General features: G+C 45.8%; 1 protein-coding gene across 1 annotated transcript; it reads left to right on the top strand.

Annotated features, from left to right (window-relative positions):
* Nucleotides 1-931: 931 nt before the first annotated feature.
* On the top strand, nucleotides 932-18,929 carry TMEM192 (transmembrane protein 192). The gene is made up of 6 exons (XM_080928543.1): nucleotides 932-1,067; nucleotides 7,421-7,567; nucleotides 10,468-10,732; nucleotides 13,900-14,034; nucleotides 15,435-15,537; nucleotides 18,631-18,929. Exons 1-6 carry the CDS (start codon nucleotides 1,041-1,043, stop codon nucleotides 18,752-18,754), a joined length of 801 nt encoding a protein of 266 aa, XP_080784669.1. The 5' UTR covers nucleotides 932-1,040; the 3' UTR covers nucleotides 18,755-18,929.
* The last annotated feature ends 1,340 nt before the right edge of the window (nucleotides 18,930-20,269 follow it).

The raw sequence follows: 20,269 nt of genomic DNA, 5'->3' as shown, positions 1-20,269 counted from the left end.
AGGATCCAATAGTCCCATCTGGTCTCCCTGGGCAACAGGCATGCACAGGGTGCAGAGCCACACGTGCAAATAACACACTGAAACACATAAAATGAAAACAATTTAAAAATGCTTTGTATATAAAACAAAATAACTCACTGGGTCTGATGGTGCACACTATCAAGGCCAGATTTCCCTGGCAAAGGCAAGAGGATCAGGAAATTTCTAGGTCAGCCTGAGCTACTTGGAATAAAAAAAAAGGGGGGGGGATGGCCAATGGCATTTGCTACCAAGCCCGGGATTCACATAGTGGAAGAAAAGAAATGATTCAATTTTGAGCCAAGTGTGGTAGCACATGCCTTTAACCTGAGCATTCCACTGGCGGAGGGTGGGGTGGGGCAAACACAGGTGAATCTCTGAGAGTTCAAGGCCAACATGGTCTACATAGTAAGTTCCAAAACCTGCAGAGCCATGTAGAGAAATCCTGTCTCAAAAAACAAAACCGAAACCAAAAATAAATCAAAGGACGAGATGGGGAAGGAAAAAAGCCAGAAACAGAATACATAAAATAAATAAATAGATAGATAAACAAACAACAACACCAAAAAAAAAAAAAAAAAAAACCCAGAAATTTCTTGTAGAGACATTTGTAAATTATGTCATAGAAATTGGAATCTTTTCTAGTTCAGTCTATAGGTGGAACTACGATTTTTACTGCGTATTTTTCTAAACGTAGAGCAAACTGCGTAACAGAAATAAGTTAATGTTTTAAAGCGTGGTTGCCCAAAAATGGTTTAAATGGTTGCTCCAGAAATTCGTTTTTTAAGTGCTTCTGATAAACGGATGCTGGAGTCTGCAGGAAGGGTCACGCCCCTGGCTGCTGATGGGCTGATCTAGGCAGAGGGGCGTGTCCTTGGGCAGTTTGGGCGGGGCGAGCGCAGAGTAGGTGTGTCCGGGGCGGGGCGCGCAGGTCCAAGTAGGTGCGACTGTCCCGGGCCCTCGGCGCCGGGGCGCTGGTGGCGAGGTCAGGCTGGAGCGGCATCGGCCCGCGACGGCGGGTCATGGCGGCGGGCGGCAGGCTGGAGGACGTGAGTGAGGCGCCGAGCCCTGTCCCGGTCATTCTGCTTCCTGTGCTGGGCTCAGGGGGCGGAGACTGCGGGCTGGGAGCTACCCAGAGCCGCAGCGGCCCCACCATCGGGGGACGCGGGGTGCGGGGTGACGCGATGGGCGGGGACTGCGGACCCTGGGAGCATCTTCCTGTGTGATCGGAGGGACACGGCAGGGTGGGCGCGCGGGACCCTTTAATCGGTGGCTCACGTGCAGTGCGCGTCTTTGGTTCCGGAAATGAGAGCTTCACGTGATGCGAGCTGGCCTGATCGGTCCTTCCTGGGAAAGACTGACAGGCGGGCTTGCACGCCCCGGTGACCCGGCTTCTGTGGGTCCTCCCGCGGTGACTGGAAAGCACCGGGTACCTGGTATGAAGCTGGTGCTGGGGGTAACCTCCAGCATCGCTCGGGCGGACCTGTAACTCTCATCTCCCGGAAACGCAGATTGGAGCATAACAGTATCATATGCTGTTTTGAATGTAGGCATGGTAGGAACAGAAAGATGTTTGAATCTTAGGTGCACGCTTGGTTGCTTTAAAAAGAAAAGTACCCGGTGGCCCAGTTCACGGTGTAGCCAGGGTAGAGTGATAATACAAAATGCAAAAGTCTTGAGTTTGCAGGCTCATTAAGACATTGATCAGTTTGAAATTGGGTGAGAGCGGGATGATACTTTGAGAGGAAAAATGCATTTGTTTCCAGAACAAACTATTTTGTCCACTGGCATAATAAAATTCCTGCCCTTGAGAAATGCAAGGCTGACATTACCTTAGCACACTGACCTGAGTTAATAACTAATAAAAACATTATCATGGTCTTAGTGTGGAAGTATATTTTTTAAAAAAGGTTCCAGAACTGTAAGAGCTTAGACTCTTGTGTGTTTGGGTCCTGCAGTCATTTATTTATTTGGTTAGTTTAGACTTGCTATGAGCGCTAGCTGGCCTGGTACTCATTATATAACCTAACTCGGCCTTAAGTTTGCCTAACTGGTCCTGACTGAACCCGTTTTAATGCTGGCGTGATGGGAGTGCCTTGCCACCTAGCTAGTTAAATATTCCCGATGAAACATGTTTCTAAGAGTAGCACTAATCTAAAGCATATCACATTGTTTTTGAAATCTTACCAGTGAGATTTCATGGACTGACATTTTTTTGGGAGAAATAAATAAAACAAGCCATGTTTTTTGATGCTAGCCTGCCCTGGAGTTCTTGGATCTGTGACTTTCAGGGTATTTCTTTCGGCAAACAATTGGGGATGGTTATTTCACCAGCAGTTAAGTAGCTGAACCTGATGTATGGACCTGAGTAGGCTGCCTGCCCTTGGAATTTTGTTGATAACAGAGTGCACATTTAGTGAGCTAAATTCATGGATTCTGTTGCAAGCCCAGACGCCTAAGTGAGTCAGTAAACAAATGGCTCATTTATAAAGACAAGGACTCGTTGCTGCTTTGTGTGAATGAATACCCAGGCCTCTGAAGAACCCAAACAAGGGCAGCTCAAAGGGTCTTAAGTGATAAGACACCTTAGAGTCTACACTGGGTGAAGGTATAGCATGCCTATACCGGCCAGCAATATAAATACTGACACAGGCTTTTTAATATTTTAGAGCTTAGGCCTTTCATCGAGGTCTTCTAGTTACTCTAACCTGACTAACCCTGGCAGCACGCCCTGCTGTGTGGCCATCTCTATCTCTCTGCTCAACTCAGGTCCTTTCTCACCCTTGATTTCTTCTCCCAGAATCCCTTTCTCTCCTGGAAAAGCCACCCTCCGCTTCCTGCCTAGCTATTGTCTGACAGATGCTTATTACAGCGAATCGGATATAATTCCAGACCAGATAAGGAAGAACAAATATTTACAGAATAGAAACGCAGTAAGGGGCCATAGCAATAGCAAAACCAGAATCCTGGCAGCATTTAGCTCCACTGATACAGGATTGACAGTGGAAAACAGACAGAATGTACTTCGCAGGATGCACTCCAACATGAATATGCTGTAGTTACTTTACCTGAGATCTGTCTACAAACCATCCTTTGTTGTGAGGGAGAGGGACAATATGTAAAGCTATTCTCACATGGAATTTTGTTTTTTACAGGCTCACACTAGGTAACTCAGGCTAGCCTCTGGCTCACGGTAATCCTGAAGCCTCCTTCATGTTGTGACTATAAACAGCGCATGCCACTATACCTGGGTCCCAGGAATGCTTAATACAACATAGACATTGAGTTCCCAAAAGAAGCAGTTGCTGGGGGAAGAAAATGAAGAGACAGTATAGGGGCCAAAACAGTAGCTAAATTCTTTGGTAGTAACTGAGTCGCGAGTCGTGGAAATGAGGTGAGGGGCACGGTGAGTTCTTGCTTGCTTAGCATGCACACGTCCCTGAGCTAAGTCCTTAGCAGCACATAAGCCAGGTGTGGTAGCACACATCTGTAATCCCAGCTCTGAGGAAATAAGGGGAGGAAGTCTTAAATTCAAGGTCACTCTTGGCTTCAGGAGTTATGGGCCAAAATAAAGGAATAATTTGGGGTTCTGGGGGTGTAGCTCAGTGCTAGAGCATTTGTGTATTGAACATGAGGTCCTAGGTTTGGGATGGAGGAGGATAAGACAGAAAAGTCGATGGGTGAGTTGATTAAAAACGATTCAGGCCAGGCAGTGGTGGTGCACACTTTAATCTCAGCACTCATGAATCAGGCAAGTGATCTCTGAGTTTGACACCAGCCTGGTCTACCTAGTGAGTTCCAGGATAGCCAGGTGACACAGAGACATTTTGTCTTGAAAAGCCAAAGAAAGGAAGGAAGGAAGGATGAAAGAAAGGAAATGAACGTTGCAGAGCTGAAACTTGTTCTCTGACAAGCGGAGAAATGAGTCAAGGAGAAGGTGTTGTTTGCTGTGACAGGCATCGTAGGTGACTAGACAGGTAGGAGTGGAGTAGAGATGGATGGGGTTTCCTGAGAGCTTGGAACACAAGGAAGAGAAATGAGGGCTTAGGCTAGAAAGGTGGTGTAGAGCTTTTCCATAGCGCAGTGTGCCTGGTGAAGCATTTGGGCTCTGGCCTGAGGGTAAGGAGGAGGTGCTCACAGGACCTCATAAGAGCGTCGAGGAGGACTCCTCAGGTCAGGGTACTAAAAGACTCTAGCAGAAGACCAAGAGAATTCTATGCCAGAGTAGGAAGGATGGTGGGAATCAGTGAACACATAAAGACCAAACGGGAACCGGGGATTGATATAGAGTCAGCGGCTTCCTTCCTTAATCCCAGCTCTTGGAAGGCAGAAGGATGTAGGTCTGTGTGAGTTCACAGCAAGTCCAGTTTTCGTAGTGAGTTCCAGGTTAGCAGCGTTTTATATATAGAAGTAATAAAATAGCTTGAGTCAGGTGTCTCCTGGAGGCAGAGGCAGGCAGATCTCTGAGTTTGGGGCCAGCCTGGTCTACAGAGTTTCAGGTAAGAGTTGAAAATAATGGCACACATACTGATTGCTCAGTCAGCCAATTGCTGCACCAAGCAGGGTTTTTCTCTGGTGTGGTAATTTGTTTAAATCTTCTTCAATGTTTATTAGAGTCTTTTTTCAGAGGGGGGAATTGAAGCTGGAGAGATTGCTCGTTGGTTTTGCAGAGGGCTCAGGTTCAATTCCCAACACCCACATCCCTGGCCTTACAACTTTCTCTAGGGGTCCTGATGCCTTCTTCTGGCTTCATTGGGCACCTCCATGCATGTGGTGTACATACAATACATACACATTAAATAAAAAAAACAAATCTTAAAAATAAAGAAGGAAACAGACGAAATCCCCACAGCCAGTAAGCAATGGGACTTGAATTTTGTCTCTGTTTAACTTGGGAACTCCTCTCCCCCAAGAACCACAGCTCTTACTACCTCAGGTCAGAGTTGATCCCTCCCCCCTGTGTCCTAATTTCTTCTGATGAGCGTTCGATGCTGCTGAGTGAGTTGTGGAAACCTGCAAAGATAGATGTGGTCAATATGTAGATTCATGCACCAGTGTTTGCTGACTGAGCCCCTGTGGCAGACAAGGAACTAGTGAATCATGTACTCTACCAGGAAAGATGGATAAATGGGCCTTGAACAAAAGGGAGAAAGAAAAAACAGGGAAAGGCCATTGTTGCCTAGTATGACAGGGAAGACATGATAAACCTTACTTGTATAATGGCTGGGATTCATAGGGCACCGCCCAGCGGTCGGCATTTGTTCACCGCTTTAGTGACCGACAGCTGGGTGGTTTTGTGGTGACTTGTTCCTACACACTGGTGTCCCCCTGATGGTTCCACTGGGTGGTGTTGCTCCTGGTATTTAGAATATTTCTGTTTAAATTGACAGCTTGTTCTAGTCACTTTTGGGGGAACTAGGTGGCGTTGGAGACAGGTCCCACCCAGTCCCTCACACATGCTAGGTGAGCACTTGACCAGTGAGCTATACCTTCCTCCCCCAGACATTCATAATAGGGTCTCTTTTCAAAGTAATGTAGAACACCAGACAGTTTAATAATTGCATTTGATCCTTGTGACCCAGTGATTAGAGGCAGGAGGGTCAGGAGTTCAAAGCTAGCTTCAGCCACATAGGGAATGTGAGGCCAGCCTGAGCTATATATGTATGCAGTGTATAAATTGACCATGTCCACCCCTCATCCTCTTTCTAATTCCACTCTCCCCCTCAGTGCTTCTCTTCCTTTTTATAACCCACTGAGCTTTAATCAGTGCTGCCCGCATGCACACGGTATGAGGCCATCTACCAGAGCATGGGCCGTCCACCAGCAGCCACACCCCAGCTCAGAATGGCTCTCCCTCGCCAGCATCTGAGAGCAGGATCAGAGGTGTGCGCGCCACTGCCCCGCTCCAACGGTACCTTTTGAAGGCTTGAGGAAATAGGTTGAAGCTGGGCGTGGCGGTCCATGCTGTAATCTCAGCTCGAGACACAGGGAGATGAGAGGAGTTTGAGACCAGCCTGAGCAAATCAGGGAGGCTTTATTACAGTGAAACAAGTGGGGTGCTTAAATTAACATCGTGTATGACTTTGTTCTGGACTTAGGACCTAAATAGGTGGGCAGGATGGTGCACATTTTTCCTTCTGACACTTCAGAAGCAGAGGCAGGGGGATCTGTGAGTTCCAGGACAGCCTGGTCCATGTAGAGACACACTATCTCAAAAACAAAAAGAGAAATGAGAAAAAAAACTCCTTCTCTGGGGCTAAGTGTGGCAGCCTACACCTTTTAATACCAGCACTTAGGATGGAGAAGCAGGCGGAGATCTCTGAGGTAGAGGTTTTCTAGTTTGCATAGCAAGACCGGTCTAGCCGGGGCTACACAGTGAAACACCGCTATGGTTTTTTTTAAGTTCTTCCGTGGCCTCCAAAGTATGCGTTGGAAGCCAGTCTTGCATGCACAGTGAGTTCAAAATCAGTGTGAGGTACAGCAAGGGTAAAGCCTATCTCAAGCCGGGTGCTACACACCGTGAGTCCTCACACTCAGGAGGCAGATAGACCTGTTTAATAGAAGTTTGCCAGCCAAGCAATGATCGTGGACACCTTTAATCCCAACACTCTCGAGACAGAGGCAGGAGTAGCTCCGTGAGTTCGAGGTCAGACTGATCTACACAGCTAGTTTGAGGACAACCAGGGCTCCACAAAGAAACCTCGTGTCAAAAAAACAGACAAAACTAAATAAAAGTTTTGCCAAGCCATATGGCGTCATTTCCTAAAGAAGTGGGGTTTTTCAGAGTTGACTTTCGGTAGGGTCTGTTCAGCCTCTGACATGGGCAGTGTTTTAACTGGTGTTTGGTGGTAGGGAACAGACTGGGACCTCACACATGTCCAGGAAGCTGTCTACCACTAAGCTGTACCCCAGCCCCTTTGGGGTTTTCGCGTTTGCCATGTTGGGGAGCAAACCCAGGGTGTTACATATGCAAGGGGGGCACACTGCTCCCAGCTGTATCCCCAGTTTATTTTGTGTTTTAGAAAGGGTTGTGTCCAGTAGCCCAGGCAGGCCGGGGAGGAGCTCTGTTGCCCATACTGGCTTCAGATTTGGGATTAGCCGTAGAACTGACGTCACAGTTGGGTGCCACAGACACACACAGAAATCATACAAAACAGTTCCAAAAGCTCCCATGCGGTGACTCATGCCTGGAGTCACAGCACTCCGAAGGCTAGGACAGGAGGATTACCACAAGTGGAAGGCTAGAGTGTGCCACGTGATGTTTCTATGACAGCCTTCACAGTACACTATCTCAAACAACCGAAAACGTCCATTCTTTTTAAAGCTTTGTTAAATGTGTCTCAGAAACATGATGCAGAAAGTCTTGACTGAAACTTGTAACTTGCGTGTTTTCCCCTCACAGAGTTCCTTGGATATCCTACAAAGTATGGATGACGACCCGCTTCTGGACACCCAGCCTCTCCCACACCACTCTCTGCACGCTCACTTTAGACCCAGATTCCATCCTCTTCCCACGGTCATCATCGCGAATCTTCTGTTGCTTATCCATGTGAGTTCACTGCAGAGCTGGTTTCTTAAAAGCACACGAGCGTGGAGGTGAAGATGCCCAGTCACAAGAGGACCTGGGTTCAACCTCTAACACCAGAACAAACCTGGGGATGGATGGGGACACACTCGGCAGTGGGGAGGTGGAGCTAGGAGGATCCCTGGGACTCTCTGGGCAGCCTAATCTAATAAGAGGTGAGCCCCCAGATCCTAGTGAGAGATCCCGCCTCCAAGGAACAGCACCTACAATGCCTTGACTCCCAGGTACATACTCATGGGCACACATAGACAATACCTAGCTCTTCGGGGTCATTTGGGCTGTACCTATCAGGTATATATATATATATATGTATTTATGTATGTATATGTATGTATTTATAATATAAATTTTTTTGTGCTTATACTTCTATTTAAAAAAACATTATGGAGATGTTTGCACATGTGTGTGTAAAAGCACTGTGAATGGCAGTGTTGCAACCACAACCTACCTGGTATCCTGAGGACCACTGTTCCTGCTCCTGAATTCCAGGCTAGCTGGTCCATGAAGAATGCCTCCAGACAAGGCAGAAGGAGAAAACCCACTCTGGACATGTTGTCTGGCATCCACATTCACGCTATAGAAAATGAACACTCACAAGCACAATAAATATATAAATAAAGCCAGGCACGGTGGCGTAAGCCTTTAAGCCCAGTACTTAGAAGGCAGAGGCAGGCAGTCTCTGTGAGTTCAAGACCAGCCTGAGCTACAAGCCAGGTTTAGGCTAGTTAAGACTATACAGTGAGACCTTGTCTCAAAAAACAAACATGCCTGTAATGTCAGTAATTAGCAGGCAGAGGCAGGAAGATCAAAAGTTAGAGGTCAATTGGGCTGCATAGAAAGACCTTAGCCTTTTGCCAAATTCATGCATAGATTAGCATATATACAAATCCATATTAATTAGTCAATTTCATCTTTATTTAATTTTAATACTCTTCCTCCTGTTCTAAGTGCCCCCATTTGTCACACTCCTAGAAGGTGTCTGTGCCCCAGGCTGGCTCCAGAGGACTACTAGTGTGGTTAGAGAGCGCACTCCTAGCATGCTCTGGGTCTGCTGAATGTCTGCATGCTGCAGAGGACTAGTGTGGTTAGAGGGTGCACTCCTAGCATGCTCTGGGTCTGCTGAATGTCTGCTCTGCAGCTCACGCCCCCTGAGGGCCTCTGTCCCTCAGACTGGCTTGTGGGCCAGCGATTGATAATTCCTTCAACTATTTGGACACATGGAAAGCTTTTTCTATTCCCTCTTTTTAAGATGAGCTCTCACTCTGTAGCCTTCCTGACCTTGACCTCCCGATGTAGGCTGGCCTAGAACTCAGGGCTCCATCTGTTTCTGCTTCCCATGTGCTGGCTATTGAGTTGTTTTTTGAGGGGTAAAATTACTGAATCAAGATATTTCCAAATTACTTGAGTCAAGATATTTCCAAATCATTTCCTAAAAGTGATTTTCAGCCTGGTCAGCAAAAGATAAGAGTTTCTCCTGGCCCCATTTAAATTTTTGTTCATATCTTTAGATACTTGTTCTCCTAAATCTAAAGGGTAAACTAACTTCCCTTCCTTCCTTCCTTCCTTCCTTCCTTCCTTCCTTCCTTCCTTCCTTCCTTCCTTTCATCCACCCTTCCTTTCTTCCTTCCTTCCTTTTTATTATGTGTGTTTTGGTGCCCTCAGAGTTAAGAGATGCCAAACCCCACTGCAGCTGGTATTAAGGGTATTGTGGAGGGCCCAAGAACAAGGGTGCTGGGAACTGAACTCTGGTCCTCTACAAGAGCAGTACATGTGCTTAATCAAGAGCCATCTCCCTAGGCTCCTGGAAGTAAACTTTTAAACAGTGCTTCTATTAGTTCTTTAAAGAAAATATGTATTTTTAATTATGTGATGAGGAGAACTGCAGATGTCATGGAGACCCCTGGGGCTGGTTGTCAGTGAGCCATTTGACATGGGTACTGGGGACTGAACCCTTGAAGTCCTCTACCAGAGCTGTTTGCACTGTAGGCTGCTGAGCCACCTCTGCCATGCATAGTAATGGCTTTTGACATAATCAACTGTCTCTATGCCTTTGTGTGTGTGTATGTGTGTGTGTGTGTGTGTGTTTCTATATATGAAGGAGAAAGACATAAAACCTCAACATTAAGTGAGCATTTTCTTAAGTAGGACTTAGGTGGTATTACTTTCTTATTTGTGCTTTTGTCTGTGATCTCCTGCATTTTTCTTTTTCAACTGTGATGTGCAATCTGCCTGTGCAGCCCAGGCTAATCTGAAATTTTCCATCCTCCTGAGGGTTAGAATTACAGGTATATTCCTCTCTGCCCATCATAGAAATCATAAATTTCTATGATGCTTTTGGTAAAAACAAAAAATTTAAATAATTTGTAAGGACAGAATTGCATGGGACTGGAAAGATGGCTCAGAGGTTAAGAGCACTGGCTGTCCTCCCAGAGGACCCAGGTTCAATTCTCAGCAACCACGTGGCAGCGCACGTCTCTCTGTAGCTCCAGTTCCAAGGGATCTGTTACCCTCCACAGACATGCATGCAGGCAAAACACCAGTGTACGTAAAGATAAATAAATCTTTTAAAGGAAGAATAGGATTGTATAAGTCTTTTAGGAATTGCCAGTGCCTGTTTTCTTAACCCATACATTTGTTATTATTTGTCACACTGATGTGTGAGCGTGCAAGGAGGTGTGTGTGCCACAGCACACAGGGACATCGGGACAGCTTGCAGGAGTGGGTTCTCTCCTTCCGCTGTGTTGATCCTGGGGTCAGACTCAGGCTGTCAGTCCTGGTGACCAGTACTCTCCCCGCTGAGCCGCCTCACTGTCTTTGACTGAAACCTTCATATGTGCTGTGAACTCTGCGTCTCTTTCCACCAGGTCGTGTTTGTTACTCTAGCATTTTTAATGGGTGTGCTGTGTTCAGACCCTAACCCAAATGAAGACAAGTGCCCAGAGAACTACACCAGCCCACTGAAGGCTCAGACGGTCATAATCCTTGGGAAGGTTATCCTGTGGATTCTACATGTGCTTTTTGAACGCTACATCCAGTATCACCACAGGAAAGTCCGCAGCCGGGGCTATTCCCAGATCTACCGGTCTACGAGGCATCTCAAGACACTGGCCCTCACGATCCACTCTTCTGGTAAGCACCACGTCTTTCCTCTGCTCTGCGGCTTGAGTGCCAAAAATGACCCAAAAAGGACATGTGGAGCTTGATTTTATCAAGTTTATAATCAATAAAATATATTCTCTTTTTGAGAGCGAGGTGTTTTACAGCCGCTATCCTGAATTTTTCTTTTGGTGGGAAGAGGGGGGATCGAACCCACAGCCTTGCGGACGCTAACAAGTACTTTGCTGCTGAGCTGTGTCCCACCCACCTCTTGAAGCTCTCCTTACGTAGTCTCCATGGTTGTTTTCAGGTAGGCTGGCCCTCCTGGACCTCTTTTCAGTCAGGCCTCCACGTCAGGACCCTCCTTTTGTCTCTGCCTCCCAAGTGCTCGGATTACAGGCGTATGGCACCATCTTGGGCACACAGCCTTAATTTCCATTTGAAATTTGTATTTGCTATGGATATCCAGGGTATCCCCGTTCTACATGTAGAATTTTCTGCCTTTATACTATGAGCGGTCTCATTTGCTCAAGGAAGAAGGGTGCTGCTCCCCCCTGACAGTCTGAGGAGTAGAAAAGGTTAGATTAGAAAAGGTTCGAGAACCTCCACCAGGTGGAGTCAGGAGGTCCTGGAGTTCAGGGCTAGCCTGGGGTATGAAGCCATTGTGAACTACATGAGGCCTTATCTCAACAAACAAACAAACACCCAAACAAAAACAACAAAACCCCCAAACTCACCCTCCCCTAAAAAGGATTTTTAAAAGGAAGTTCCATGAATCTTTTTTTTTTTTTTTTTTTTGCTATAGGAAATAATGACAGTAAGTAGTTAAGAAACAGAAAAATAGGTGCTATTATTCAAAACAGAAAATGAAAACCACTGTGGCTTATTTAAGCTGTGCCCAGTAAGTCTAGCTACGTTACTCCCGTGCTTCCGGAATAAGCCCTCAAACACCAGTGATGGTGGAAAGATGTTAGCAAGGGACCAACGTTGACATAGCTCTGGAAAGGCCTCGGTCCCAGGTCCAGTTTGCACTCATATTTCTGTTGTTTTGCTTTGTTTTTGTTTGCTTTTCAGAACAGGGTTTCTCTGTGCCACCCTGGCTGTCTGGAACTTTCTCTGTAGACCAGGCTGGACTTGAACTCAGAGATCCGCCTGCTTCTGCCCCTGAGCACTGCGATTAAAGGTGTACACCACCACCACCCAGCTGCGCTCCTGTTTTGTATTCTAACACCACAAGGTGATTTAATGGAGGTGTACATGGCTGGCCTATTGTTTTAGCTGTTCCATCAGATCAGTGTTGCTCCAGGCAGCAAGTGAAAGTCACACTTGGCAAACAGGCAGTACAAGCAGTTCTTTAAGCAAGTCACTAAATAAACCAGTAAATCAGTATCTCATAATTGGTCTTTTCTACTGTATTCTACTTCATTGGTGTCTTAGGGTTTCGAATGCTATGAGGAGATACCGTGACCACGGCAACTCTTATAAAGGAAACCGTGTGATTGGGACTTGCTTAGAGTTCAGGGGTCTAGTCCATTGCCATCATGGCAGGAAGCAGAGCAGTGCACAGAGACATGGTGCTGGAGGAGGAGACAAGGGTTCTCCATCTGAATCTGCAGACAGCAGGAAAAGAGGGACACTAGGCCTGGCTTGAGCATCCAAAACCTGTGAGCCTATGGAGGCCATTTTCATTGAAACCATCATAATTATTAGAAAGATCCCTGTCACAAAACAAAGCATAAATGAGACTTAAGATGCATGGGTGATGGAGTACTTGCTTGTCTTTCACAAGGCCCTAGGTTGGATTACTGGTACCCTACACAGTCACAGTGTCCTCACGGGTCCTGAGTCAGGGCAAGATTAGTAGTCACATACAGGGTCTAGCCTGCCCCTCTCAGTGCCACACACAGAGTCTAGCCTGCCCTCTCACTTGTGTACTTCTCTCAGAGGTTTAATTGAATGAAATTGAACTGGACTAGGGAGTTTTGGTAATGTCAATTTTTACCTTCTTAGAAAAAAAAAAAGACCTGTACGTTCTACAGAACTGAGTTTTTCTTCTATATTCTCTTAGTGTATTACCAAGGGGTAACCCACAAGCACTTCCACACAACAGAGGTCTTAGTGGCAGCTAAAGCAACACACTTCAGCAGACAGAGAACACAGGGTAGTGGTTATTACTCCCAGACTCTACAGATGACTGTAGGTTCTGACTAATGTAGAGCCACTGTGTGACCAGAAGATGTCCCCAAAGCATAAGAATAAAAGCAGAAACTTAACTACTTTACCTACCATATATGGCATAAGAGTAAAGAATACTTTCAAGGAATGATCTAGAAATAATGGTTTTGGGTTTGTTTGTTTTTTTCCCTCAAAAATCTGGAAATAATAGCTTTGAAATTAACCAAGAAACTATTTGATTTACTATTTTCATATCTGACTTATTAGGTATGATGTAACCTGAGCCTTCAGAATGCTGAGGCAGGAGGATGGTCAATGAATTCAAGGCCAGCCTATGCTATGTTGGGACCCTATCTCAATAATAATATTGTTTTCACATGTGCAAACCAAAAGAAGTCAGTTTAATAATTCTATAAAGCCACGAAGGCATTCTTGTGTTTTAAAATAAGGTCAGATTCTTTGATTTTTGGAGATGAGGTCTCATGTAGCCCAGAATGGCCTCAAACTTGCTATGTAGGCTTCATCCTCCTGCCTCTGCATTTTGAATTCAGAGGTTATAGTTCCTATCCATGATTTCATGTGGTTCTGGGGATTGAACCCAGGCTGTCATTCATGCTGGGCAATAATTCTACAGACCAAGGTAGAGAGCCAGCCCTCCAGATACGTTTTAAAGTGAGTTTAAATTTCCAATCTCTTGAGCTTCCCCAAGTCTGGCAATGGAGCAGAAATTCCCCCAATTGCTGGTCTTTCTTGTGGCTGGACTCAGGTTTAGGCTATGTAGAGCCTACCCTCGGTAGCATAAACTCTTGCTTGACTTTAGGGGTTTGTTATACATAACAACACAGTTCTTTCATTTAGTAAATTACAAAGACTTAATGAAATTGGAGATGGATGGATGGATGGATGGATGGATGGATGGATGGATGGATGGATGGGGAAAGGGAGACAGATAGACAACAGACCAAAAGGAGCTTTGTGTTGACTGAAGATCGTCCCACTGCTGTCTGTTTCCCTCCCTTCCTCAGGCAACACAGCCCTCCTCCTCCTCATCTGTGTGCAGCACTCTTTCCCTGAGCCAAGCAGGCTGTACCTGGAGCTGATTCTGTCCGTCCTGGCCCTGGAGCTGATCTGTTCCCTGGGCTGCCTGGTCCTCTATACAGGTGAGAACGGAAGCCACTGTCCTGTGCCCTCTGCCTGCCTCTCTTCTGTAGTCAGAAGCTGAGGACCTTTAGCACCCTGGTCATTTACTTATGACCAATTCTGGTCACATCTCCTTTCAGACCAACAGGAAGAGACAGCCGTTAGCAGTGAGTTAATTTTCTGCATCAGTGCCGCTTATAGATTTGGGGATGCTTTAACCTGGAGAGACAAAGAGAGTACTTATGTCAGACAGCTCACCACTGGAGGAACTCCACTGCAGGGCATTCAGCGCCTCTGGCCTCCTGAGGGCACAGGGACATACCCTTACACATGTGCATAGAATTTCAAACTCTGTAAGGAAGACAGACATCCGCCAGCAAAGCTTTCTTAGGAAACAAAACAACACCTTTGCTTCCTGTAAGGCAGTGGTTCTCAACCTTCCTAATGCTGAGGGACCCTTTCATGCAGTTCCTCCCATCGCGGTGACCCCCAACCTTAAAGTTATTCTCATCGCTACTTCATAACTGGAATTTTGCTACTGTTATTAATTATAATATAAATATCTGATATGTAGGACAACTGATCCCTGTGAAAAGGTCATTTGGCACCTGAAGGAATGACGACCCACAGGCTGAGGACCCACAGGCTGAGAACCACTGTTGTAAGGCAGCCAGAATGGCCCTGAATTCACAGCCAGTTCCCGGCTTTTGCTGCCCATGTGCTGGGAGTATATAGCACACTAGGCCCTGCATACATATTTGGCATCTAAATGAAAAACAAAGGCCATGCCTAATGGCACACATATTTAATCCCGATACTTGGGAGGGAAACACAGGCAAGTCTCTTGAGTTTCAGGCCAGCCTGGTCTACAGAGTGAGACCATGTCTGAAGAAGAATAAAATGAGTGCCCACTTCATGATGTGGTCAGGGGAGTGGATGAGGTCATCTCACAGGAGAGTCAGGCTGTGCCTCATACGCTGTAATGGTCACCTATTGCTTCACCATTGTTACTTTGTCCCTGATGATAACCCTGGCATTCCCTGGGACTCGTCTTTCTTGGTAGACTCTGAAATGTGTGCATTGATAAATAAGCATGTTCAAACTGTTCACTCCGTATGCAATCCCATATATATATAATCTATGCAAAAAGAGTGACCAGGGGCTGGAGAGACGGCTCAGTGGTCAAGAGCACTGACTGCTTTTCCAGAGGTCCTGAGTTCAATTCTCAGCAACCACATGGTGGCTCACAAGCATCAGTAAGAGTGATCAGATGCCCTCTTCTGGTATGTCTGAAGACAGCAACAGTGTACTCATAAATAAAATAAATCTAAAAGAGTGACCAGTTAGTGTAACCTGGACAAATTAACATAGCCAGTTCTTCAGAAATAGGTGTTGACTAAGAATGATTTTATTATTTCAGTGAAGATTAGGAGATTCAACAGAGCCGAGCCAGAGCCGGATGTACTTGAAGAAGAAAAGGCTTACACTTACCCCGGCGGTACTGCCTCAGAGACTGGCTTCAGGTAAGGATTGAGTTGGCAGTAAAAACCAGGATTAACTTTTCCTTCTTCACTTACCTGATGGTACGTGCCTGTGATCCTAGCCACTTGGGAGGCAGAGGCAGGCTGAGGCAACTTAGCAAAATCTTGACATTCATAGTTTTTGTTGTTGTTTTTATAAAGACTGAGGATGTAGTCAGAGGCTATATGTATGAGTTTCAAGGTCCATCCCTAGCATCTGACACACATGCATGCATACACACACACACACACACACACACACACACACACACACACGTGCACATTCACTTAGGCTAAGGTGGGAGGATCCCAATTTTGAGGCCATCAGGAAAAAAAAAATATTTCAGAGAAATTTTTCTTCCTGTATACCATTCATAGTATTTTTTGGTTGTTTTGAAACAAGGTCTTACTATGTCATCTTGGGAGGCCTTGAACTCACAAAGATCTTCCTGTCTCTACCAGTTAGGATTAGAGGTGTGCACCACCTCAGCTCTAGCATACATTTTTAATGAGCCTGCATTATGAGAAAAGAGATTGTTGATAATAGAGCTGGCGGGCTGACCAGTGCAGCTGCCACCCAGGCCCAGTTCCACAGCTTTGAGGTGGCCCTTACAGACGTTTCCCCGTTTTTCTTAGTTAGGGTTTTATTGCTGTAAATAGGCACCATGACTGTGGCAACTCTTAAAAAGGAAAACATTTCATTGGGCTGGCTTCCAGTGTCAGAGCTTTAGTCCATGGCAAGAAACATGGCAGCACGCAGGCTCACATGTGTTGCAGTAAATATTAAAAAATAAAAAGGCGTATCTCTTTACCAGCCCTGAGGTCTCACTCCTTAGCTCTGACCCTGATACAGAGCTGTGCGCACCTCTGGTACCCAGTCTGCGCCACCACCAGCTCAACTTGTCTGCGCAACTCGCTTCCCTGACGGTTTTCTACTGCCTGTTCTCTGCTTCTGTCCCGGGATGTTTCCCTACCCCAAAATCCCACATAAATACAACTCTACAGCCTGATAACTTTTCATACACGTTTATATATTCAACTCTCAGTCCATAAATCCTCTACACAACAAGATTACATCAAATAGACAAAGATACAAACTGCCCTTCTATATGAGATGCTAGACCTGTAAAATTCTTAATGTTCATAGCTATTTAATGCCAATTACTATCACCTGGGTCTAGCTGGTCCTTGGAAACCTCCATTTTGCCACAGACCTCCACCACCTCTGACCTCTGACCTCAGACCTCTCGGCCCTCTCCGCCTCCCTTGCCCCACCTGGCTTTCCTTTATTTTACTAATTAAAATGGGAAGGTTCTGTTGGAGTCTGGTGACTAGCAGCCCTTCTTAGGGAAGTGGAATTAACATTAAAATACAAACAGCTTCAGGACAATTTACAGACAACGCTTCAGGAGCTGAGAGTTCTGCATCTTTATCTGCAGACTGTGTTCCACACTGGGTGTAGCTTGAGATAGGAGATTTTAAAGCCCACCCCCACAGTGACACACTTCCTCCAATGTGGCCACACCTCCTCATAGTGACACTTCCTATAGGCCAAGCATTCAGACACAGCTTATGAGGACTAAACCTATTCAAACTCCACACCATCTACGAACTGCTGGAGCATGTGAAAGGCCAGTCCTGCAGATCCAAAGCTGCAGGGTTTCCATGATACAGGACAACAGGATGTCTGTTGAGTCCTGGTGAGGATCCAGCATTGATAGTGTAGCAGAAGCCAGAGGCCTTAAACCAGACCAGTGACTCATTGCAGTGAGCATTTGCCAGTACAGATGTTTGGATAAAAACTTACACCGTGTAACACACTGTAACACACTACAGCTGCTGTGTGTCACACTACATCAGATGTGACACACTACACCCATAACAAGATGGGTTTTTGTTGTCAAGATGGGAGTTTTGTTTTTTTGCAGGGGGAGGCTGCAAGGGTAGAGGGTGAGTACAAGAGGAGGGGGAGATGAGTGAGATTGGGGTGCATGGTAGGAAACTCACAAAGGATCAAAAAAACCATTAATAATCATTCAAGAACAAAATCCATATAAATTTTTAAATGAGTAAGTATTACTCTATAGAAAATAGGAGTTTATATATGCAATATAATTGTAGACTTTACCTTAGCTTAACTGTGAAAAATAATTTGTATAATGATAATGTATATCATGAGTGCAGTAGCCTAAAATTGTCATATTTACCGGATTGAGAGAACAGACGTGTGATGTAACTGTAGAGTAGGGGAGAGCAGGAGTTAAAACCCTGCTCTTGTGTTTGTTTTGGGATTGGGATCATGCCTCACTTGCGGTTGAGACTGGACTCTTGCTTGCTGTGCTGCTATATAGCCCAGGGGAGATTCAAACTCTTGCCTGTCTTCCCGTAGCCTACTGGGTACTGGGATCTTGCTGGGTTGCTATACAGCCCAGGATAGACTCAAACACTTGGCTGTCTCTGGAGACGAAGGCCAAGGACCTGGTTGTTGTTTAGCCCTTAAGACGAGTGTCTGAGCAGTCCCAATCTGCTTCTGGCATCTAGAGAAATCCTAGAGAGCTGCCAACTTTCAGTCCACTTTGGAATCCTGAAGAACTCCTAATACCAGGAAGGAATGGGTGAAGGATAGAGTAGACGGAATGCTAGCGAGAAGCAGGCAGGAAGCAGAAGTCCCTCCGTCTGTGTCCTTTAAGGGGCTCCCACCAGGTGTGGCCCCCATATAGAGTGGGTCTTCCACCTCTGTAATCCAGCTAAGAAGAATCCCTGGTGGGTGTGCCCATTTGCTTGAGTTTTAGTCAATCCCAGATGTAGTCAAGTTGACAACCAAGATTAGTTGTCACATTCATTCCCAGCACATGAGGATGCTCCTTTTCCCCCATGACATTCATTCCCAGCACATGAGGATGCTGCTTTTCCCCAGCACAAGAGGATGCTGCTTTTTCCCCCATCACATTCATTCGCAGCACATGAGGATGCTGCTTTCCCCCGAGGGAAAGTACTGAGCAAAGTATGCACTGGTGAATACTGAGTGCTCAACTGAAATGAGACCACAGAACACTGGTGCATCCGTGTAACCCATTTATATCTCGAATTCTGCAGGACCATTTCAAGCCTAGAAGAAATTGTTGAGAAGCAAGGGGACACAATCATGTACCTGAAGCGACACAATGCTCTGCTGAGTAAGCGCTTGTTGGAGCTGTCGACTCAGCCAGCCAGGACATGAGAGGCTCATGGGTATGACAGCCACCAAGTCCACAGTGACTGCAGACCTCCCGGCTGCATGGCTGCCACAGGGCACTGCAGCCTTTGCAGACGTCACGTTCACAATGTGTGAACCCGAGTCCAGTTTTACCTGTGTATGTCCCAGAGATGGGGGCAGGGCGGGAGTGGTTTATAAATGTCTGGAAAACTTGAGAATGTTTTGTATGCTGTGAATAATTTAACTTCTTTTCTGGAATCCAGAGTGTAGTTTAATAAGTACCCTGGCATAATGTGGTTCTTTATCAAGGGAGTTCGACGTGACAATCTGCTGGAAATGGGGTTTTAAACCAGTAAATTCTTGACACAGTTAAACTACTAAGACAGGGCATTATTTCCTGTGGTTAAAGTTTTCTCCTAAAGAGTCTCATATGTACCGTATATGTGTATAGGCATATTTGAAGAGAGATGAGGCCTCCTAAGCTGTTTTTGCTTGCTTGCTTGTTTTCCAGATCTGGGAACCAAGCCCAAGCGCTTCCTCACACATGATAAGCAAATACTCTGCTCTGAGTTAGTTTTTATAAAGAATTTTCTTTATAATCCCATCCCTTGAAAAGCTGAGGCAGGAGGATCACCACTAGTTTGAGACCAGCCCAGCCTATAGAATGAGAACTTGCTCCAAAAGCACAAAACACTTTCCACATTAAAGGACCAAGAGCTCAGCAGGACATATGCAGTGCATGTTGTTGAAAAATAAAGTGCAAAGAAGTCCTGGGCTAATGGGCAGCCAAATGGTGATGCCTGTCATGTGGTAAGACCGTCCATTAGTGAGAGTTAAAGATTTAGCAAATAATCTGCCACTTCCACTTTATTTTTGCCCTTCTTTAAGAAGATTCCACACATCTCTGTGTTCTACCTTGGTTTAATCAGTAAATTTAATCAACTGAGCATGGGGGCTCACACCTGTCATCCTAGGACTTGGGACACAGATACAGGAAGTTCAAGGTGGATCTGGCCCAAATCCTGGGTTCCAGGTGAGCCAGAGATGTGGTCTTGCCTTCTGGTGTGCAGAAAGCATAGTACATGCATATCATATGTACACAGTAAAGCAGTCTTTGAAGAACGTATTTAAGGATGAGAATGAGACCATCTGTGGCTTAAAATTTGACCAAGCAGTGCTGGTAAGATGGCTCGGTAGAAGTGCTTGCTCTGCAAGCCCGATGACCTACCTACCTGAGTTTGGTCCCAGGAACTCTTGGTGGAGGGGGGACCAGCTCCTGAACACTGCCCTTGATCCTCAGAACACATCACACAAATACAGTATGAAATCTTTAATTGTCTAAATAGGGAACAGATACTTTTGGTCTTGGGCTATCGTTTAAACTGATGGGATTGAGATGTCAAGTTTATGTATAGGTGATAATTCGGCAATGAAAACGAGTTGTCCTATGGAGCACTATTTCTCCACTTTCAGAGCTCCTTTCAATCACTGGCACCTTTATCCTCACCTTATGGGAAAAAATTTTGAGATTGGAGCTCA

The sequence above is a fragment of the Micromys minutus genome (genome assembly GCF_963924665.1).
Source record: "Micromys minutus genome assembly, chromosome: 14".
NCBI lineage: Eukaryota > Metazoa > Chordata > Mammalia > Rodentia > Muridae > Micromys > Micromys minutus.
This window is presented reverse-complemented; position numbering and strand designations above follow the sequence as displayed.